General features: G+C 37.3%; 1 protein-coding gene across 1 annotated transcript; it reads right to left on the bottom strand.

The window, feature by feature from the left end:
• Nucleotides 1-1,290: 1,290 nt before the first annotated feature.
• HOXC11 (homeobox C11) lies at nucleotides 1,291-3,822 on the bottom strand. The gene is made up of 2 exons (XM_048831913.2): nucleotides 3,147-3,822; nucleotides 1,291-1,918 (listed from the first exon to the last, which is right to left on the bottom strand). The coding sequence occupies exons 1-2, from the start codon at nucleotides 3,820-3,822 to the stop codon at nucleotides 1,686-1,688; spliced, it is 909 nt and encodes a 302-aa protein (XP_048687870.1). The 3' UTR covers nucleotides 1,291-1,685.
• Between the last annotated feature and the right edge of the window lie 2,079 nt (nucleotides 3,823-5,901).

Here is a 5,901-nt window from a genome sequence, read left to right as displayed (position 1 = left end):
GAATTTTACAAGAACATTGTCAATGTATGGGAATATAATGTGTTGTTTCTTTGAGGATGTTCTTTTGTTCTTTCTTTTTCTTTTTTCTTCTCCCTCACTTCTACTCATACAAAACTCCACATCAAGAGATATGAGAATTCAGGCTGAAAAGCAACAAAACAAAACAACACACACCCCCCCACTCCGAGTTATTTTATATACACAACATACATGCATCAAACCACTGCAGGCGTTTTCTGTATTTCTTTTTCCTTTAAACCAAATTGTGGCTCTTTAGTCCGCTCAGGAGAGGGGAAAGGCTTTGTGTAAACATAAAAGTACACTTCTGTACCAAAAGCTTGGGAGTTGAACTTGTTTTCCTTAACCGGGATTTTAAGTACTTGACTTTGCATTTGTGCATTGTACGTATAAGATAGTTTATATTTGACTTAATGGAAATACAGCACCTTCGATTGTGTAATTAGAGTTGCACTCACTTACAAAAGTCAAATATATGGTGCAAAAGATTAATTACATCCGGAAAAACAGAGCAAGACACATGGAACCAAATACACGGTTGTATTATTCGGCCAAGAAATTCCAATAAATATTTAAATTCGGTGAGGAATACAATGAACTCCACAACAAATGTAAACTTTAACGTACAGGAGTCGTATGAATTTGGACAATGCCACATTGCACTGAGCCAGATGAACATGGATGATTATATATGGCGATAGTATCAAATATATATATTTGATGTCATTACCATTTAGGTATTAAAAGTTCTATTGGAAAGTCCATACCGCACTGACCGCAATGAGGTTTTAAAGAGGGGAAGTACTAATAAAATGGTCAAATAAAATCATAATGTAGAACAGCTTGCAATATCTTTATTTACCACAGAATTTCACAGAGTTTCCCGGGAATTCACTTTACATACACAAAGATCTTTTATTATTGTTGTTGTTTGCTGTTATTGTTCTTCCAGATCCGGGAAAAAAATGCATTACGAAATGTATTTACAAACCACTTAGAGACAGTTATTGCAAATATATTCTCGTCCATACACCCCTCCCTCCCCCCCAACACCCCAAAAATGTAAAAGTGGGACTGCATAGAATATATATATTATATATATATATATATATGGAGGGGCTTGAAATGAACCCATTCTTACTGCAACGGAACAGAATATTTAAATTAGGTTTCGACAACAGTTCTTGGCATGGATAGCAGGAGAACACAAATGGTCGGTGTGGATACGCACACTCCTATGTATATGTGTACATACACATACACGCACACACACACACACACTCCCAAATCAAGGTATCTAAATTAACCATAGAGGGAGGTTTTGGCCGCGTCTGTGGTAGCATGTTAACTGCATATTAAAATCATCACCATGATAATTATAACACAGCACTGCGATTTATTCAAATGGACAAGGATGACTAAATGAAAAAAAAATCCCAGTTGTTCAGACAAAACGTTAAATAAAAAGTCCATGGTTTTCCAGTCCTTTAAACGTTTAGATATCTGAACTCCTTGCGTTACTTAGAACTGTTCCATACATACAAATGTAAGTAACGAAAAGGTTTAAACTTTGAGGTTGCTTGTAGACTCAGACCACAACCCATGCTTTCAGAGTTCCTTCTTAGTACAGATCTACTTCACCAGCAGAGGACTGGGAAAAGATGTGTTCACAATAAGGGATTTCCAGAGAAATACTGCAGGCGGTCTCTGCTTAATTTTTTTTCTTTCATTCTTCTGTTCTGAAACCAAATTTTAACCTGTCGATCAGTGAGATTTAGCATCCTAGACAACTGAAGCCTTTTTTCTTTGTTTATATAGACATTGAAGAAAAATTCTCTCTCTAGCTCTCTGATCTGGAATTTCGAATAGGGACATCTCTTCTTCCTTGTACGGGGAGCACCTTAGGAAAAAACAGAAGGGAATGTAAATACTAAGCAAATGCAACACATAGACTCAGCTCTAGTTCTGACTCCATATATATATATATATATATATATATATATATATATATATATATATATATATATATATATATATTCATGAGATAATATATTTCGCCACTGTTATATTTGCCCACTGTTAATATAATGCAGAGGGGAGGTTATATATGGTTTTAAGGATTGTGCCCTACTTATGTTCTAAAAACACTACCTCTGCACAGGATTTTGTGATAGACATATTTTTAAGCATAATTAGGGATTGTACTCAGCAATTTAAGCAGGCTTTAAAGAAACTGTAGCTGTTGAAAAACATACGTTCAAGCTGCAAATCTGTTATCTGTATAGAAACAGCATGAGCAATGTTGGAACTGTAGGAACTAGACATTATGTTCCTCATAAGTTTTTGATTAACTTCAGTACCAGCATCAACACACTCCAAAATAATCAAAGTAAAAAGGAATTTAGCCTCTGAGCAACAAAAGGGGATGCATTGTTTTCATCATGAAACCAAACAGCAAAAGGGGGGGAGAGAGAAAAATCTCACCGTGATCGCTAAGTTTAAAAGTTGCTTGGCTTCAGAATTTAAAATAAGCCTCTAAGTTTTCTTAGCAATGTAGTGATTTTTTTTATCTGACCTTAATGACAAAAGACAGAAATTCCACTAGGCTTTGCGAAGAATCGTTGCGATTAAAAAAATAAATAAAATAGAGACTCAGGATGGAATTAAAATGTTGCACATTTTGCATTTACCTCCACACCCCCTTATCAAAAGAGAGAGAGAAAAGCAAGACCCAACATATACTTTTAATTTTTAAAAATTCACTCTACATGCATCTTAGTGCCTAAAAGCAAGCACAGGAAGCTACAGCAGTGTTCTGCCCAATTGGCTTTTACCCTGAGCAACCCGGGACCAAATCCTTTTAAAATGCTCGTGTAAGTTCATGATCAAAGTTAATATTTGCCACGATGGTGTGCTTTTAAAATTTCACAGACTCTAAGATACTGTGTCTGCGCCTAACATCTCCATTTTTTCAAAGAGCTTTCCCATCGTAAAAATTCTTCTCGTTGGAAGAAAGAGCTTTGTAGGTTATAATAAAATCCTTTGAATGCTTATAAAACTCCACATAAAATTTGACCGACAAAACACCGGGCTAGTCCCTTAACCTTTCCATTTACTGCTCTACCTACTCGAGTTGCTGCTTTTGCTTCCTTCCTTGTTGACAGAAGAAGACGAAGCTGAAGACCCTGGATTTGTGTTTTCCTCTTCGTCTTCCGGGTCTATGCCTTGCTCTCCGCGGGATGATAGTGCACTGGGCTGGGAGTCGGATTCCAGTTTGCTCTCGCTTTTCTGCAGACAGTTCTCAGGCGGGTTCTCTGTCCCGCAGTAGGCATTTTCGAAGAACCGATCAAAGCCCTGGGGCAGGACACTGTTTTTGTTCATGCTGGAGTAGAATCCCGTAGATGCAGGATGGTTAGAGCTGGGATGGTGGTGGCTGTACACGCTTTCGTTTTTCATTAGCATTTCGGTCATGGTGGAAGGCGGGATACACTCTCTATGCATCAGATCTTCCGCGGAATAACACGATGCGTAATTGCTTCTATGGTGCCATTTACTAGAGGGGTCTAGACCATAGGAGACCTCTCGAACTGGTTGCACTTGCGAGAGGTTAGTGGAATAAGGGTAGGAGATTTGGCGAGAGGGGGCCTGTGGCAAGAAAGATGACACAGTTGAAAATTCTGGGACGTAATAGGTGCAGCTAGGGAGGTAGAGATTGGAAGCGCAACCTGCTCTGTCTCCAAAGTCAGCACTCCTCTCTTTACGCGATTGAGAACAGAAGTTTCCTAGATTCACTGAGTTAAACATCTTTCTCCTTTTCTTGCTCTATAGATAGATGTTTTGGATCCGATGTGCAGAGGGGGAAAAATTTGGGAAGGCGAGATGACGCGCTATCCGTCTTAGTCGCTCTAAGGAGCACGTGATCCAAAGTAGATATTGTCATATATCAGTTTGGAGCACTTAGATGTGTAGGAGTGGTTCACTTAGGTAAGATCTCAGAGGTTCAAACGATTGGTTTTCAAACACCGCAGAAACATTATGAAAATCAATTGCAGCTTTGTATTCATTTTCTTCAAGGCACACCCCTTGTAAGCATTCAAAGCAAAGGGCAAATACAAGGGATGGCTTGTGAAGTTTTTTTTTTTTTTTTCCTTCCCGGTTTGGATTCTGCTTTCTATTTTTCACGAGGATTCGGATATGAAGTGGGGGCTGTTGGGAGCGAGTGGGAGCTGAGGGAGGGTCTTAGAGATATTTTAACTGTATTTTTCCACGTTTTTTTTCTTTTCTTTTCTTTCCACGCTAGTCACATTTTAGGCGTGACAATGTAAAGTCTTTAAGTAAGCTCAATAAAAAGCCCAGGGAATGCGCTGAAGATTCATAAGTAAGTTTTCAAACATTTCTCAAAATCTTGCTACAGTGGGGCATACACATATCTCTGTGCCATTGGGCTTTTAAAATTATAGTTGAATATATAATTTGGGAGGGAAGGGGGGAAGTGGCTAATTAGCAAGCTTCTAACATTAGCTAATTACATTGTTCTATGTGCAAACCAACTGTACATAAACCAACGTGGCATATACTGCAGAGAAACAATACCAGTGTGTACCTTTAAGCAATACCAGTGTGTGTAAAGTTTCAAACTTTAAAGTTACCTGAGACTAAAACAGAGCCATTTCAAGGCTGTCTTAATGACTTTTGATATCGAATTTGTAATATATCAGGGAATAGAGCAAATGAAATAAGTCAGTGCCTAATAAATATTCGAAAACCTCCTTTAATGTTTTGTTAAATATTTATTATGTAAGAGTGGCATATTAAATATTTAAAGCAAGTGTTTATTGTCAATCAATGAATGTACATACAGAATTACTAGCATCCTTTATTCCTCCAACTGAATTAAAAAAATAGAGATTCTTATTAAAGTCATTTGTCTTGAATTTTGTGCCCCAAGAGCTTCATGCTTGTCTATATTTCCCAGTGTTTTGAGATGGAATGAATACTTGTGCTATAAAGTGCTATCAGACATTTTACGAGTTTTTCAACCATTTGTCTGTCTAAAAGTTCTTCTTTAAATAATATGGAAAGGGATACCTGTAGGACTTACAGAGAATATTGAGTGACACTGTGGATTGCTAGTATTTCCAAGATGTATCTTGCATATCTGGCATACTTAAAACTCTTCTAACACCGAATTACCCTGTGACCACTACTCTGATTGTTTACTTCTCGTTCTTTTCACCTGGGTTGCAAATAATTTGTCTGGGGACTGTGATGAAAAATGATGTTAATAGTATTTCTATTTCAAATGCAGAGATGTTTGTGTTTTCCACGATCTGTGAAAATAATGCAGTCCCTTGTGCCACCCCTCCCCTTCTTTTAATTACAGGACACCACCTGGTTAATTTTCTTTATTTTCTCTTTTGCTATTGTTCAGTTAAAGAAAGAATAAATAAAAATTCAGCTGTTTACATAGAGGTCCCCCTCCCCCACTAAACTCCATCGTGGGATCTCTTTGGAGACAGGTTAAATACCTTCTAACAAAACTAACACACCATCACAGAGTAAAATGTCTTTATTAGTGATATCTTGTCAAAGAGTGTTGCAGTAAATTCGAACAACAACAAGAAATAACCAAAGCACAGACACATGAGCTATCAGTAAACAATATTATTAGGAAGGAGAAGAAGGGTATACATGATTTTTCTGCCTGTTTTTGTTTTGCTAAGCATTTCATCTTGAAAACTATCAACAACTCCATCCAAGTAATCCAGCACAAGAAACGCAAGTTATAAATTGTACAGCTCGGAGCTGCAGTCATTTAACCCAGATATTTTTATTCTCAATTTTCATTTTCGCTGGTCTAATTTTTTTTTCTTTCCATTTTAG

This window comes from Caretta caretta, chromosome 20, assembly GCF_965140235.1.
Source record: "Caretta caretta isolate rCarCar2 chromosome 20, rCarCar1.hap1, whole genome shotgun sequence".
NCBI lineage: Eukaryota > Metazoa > Chordata > Testudines > Cheloniidae > Caretta > Caretta caretta.
The sequence above is the reverse complement of the archived record's forward strand: the minus strand, read 5'-3'. Positions and strand labels throughout refer to the sequence as shown.

Coding starts and splice junctions, on each gene's coding strand:
- HOXC11 (XM_048831913.2), bottom strand. CDS start 3,822: ATGTTTAACTCAGTGAATCTAGGAAACTTCTGTTCTCAATCGCGTAAA. Junction 1,919..3,146: donor AAGCAAAAGCAGCAACTCGA/GTAGGTAGAGCA, acceptor TTTTTTCCTAAG/GTGCTCCCCGTACAAGGAAG.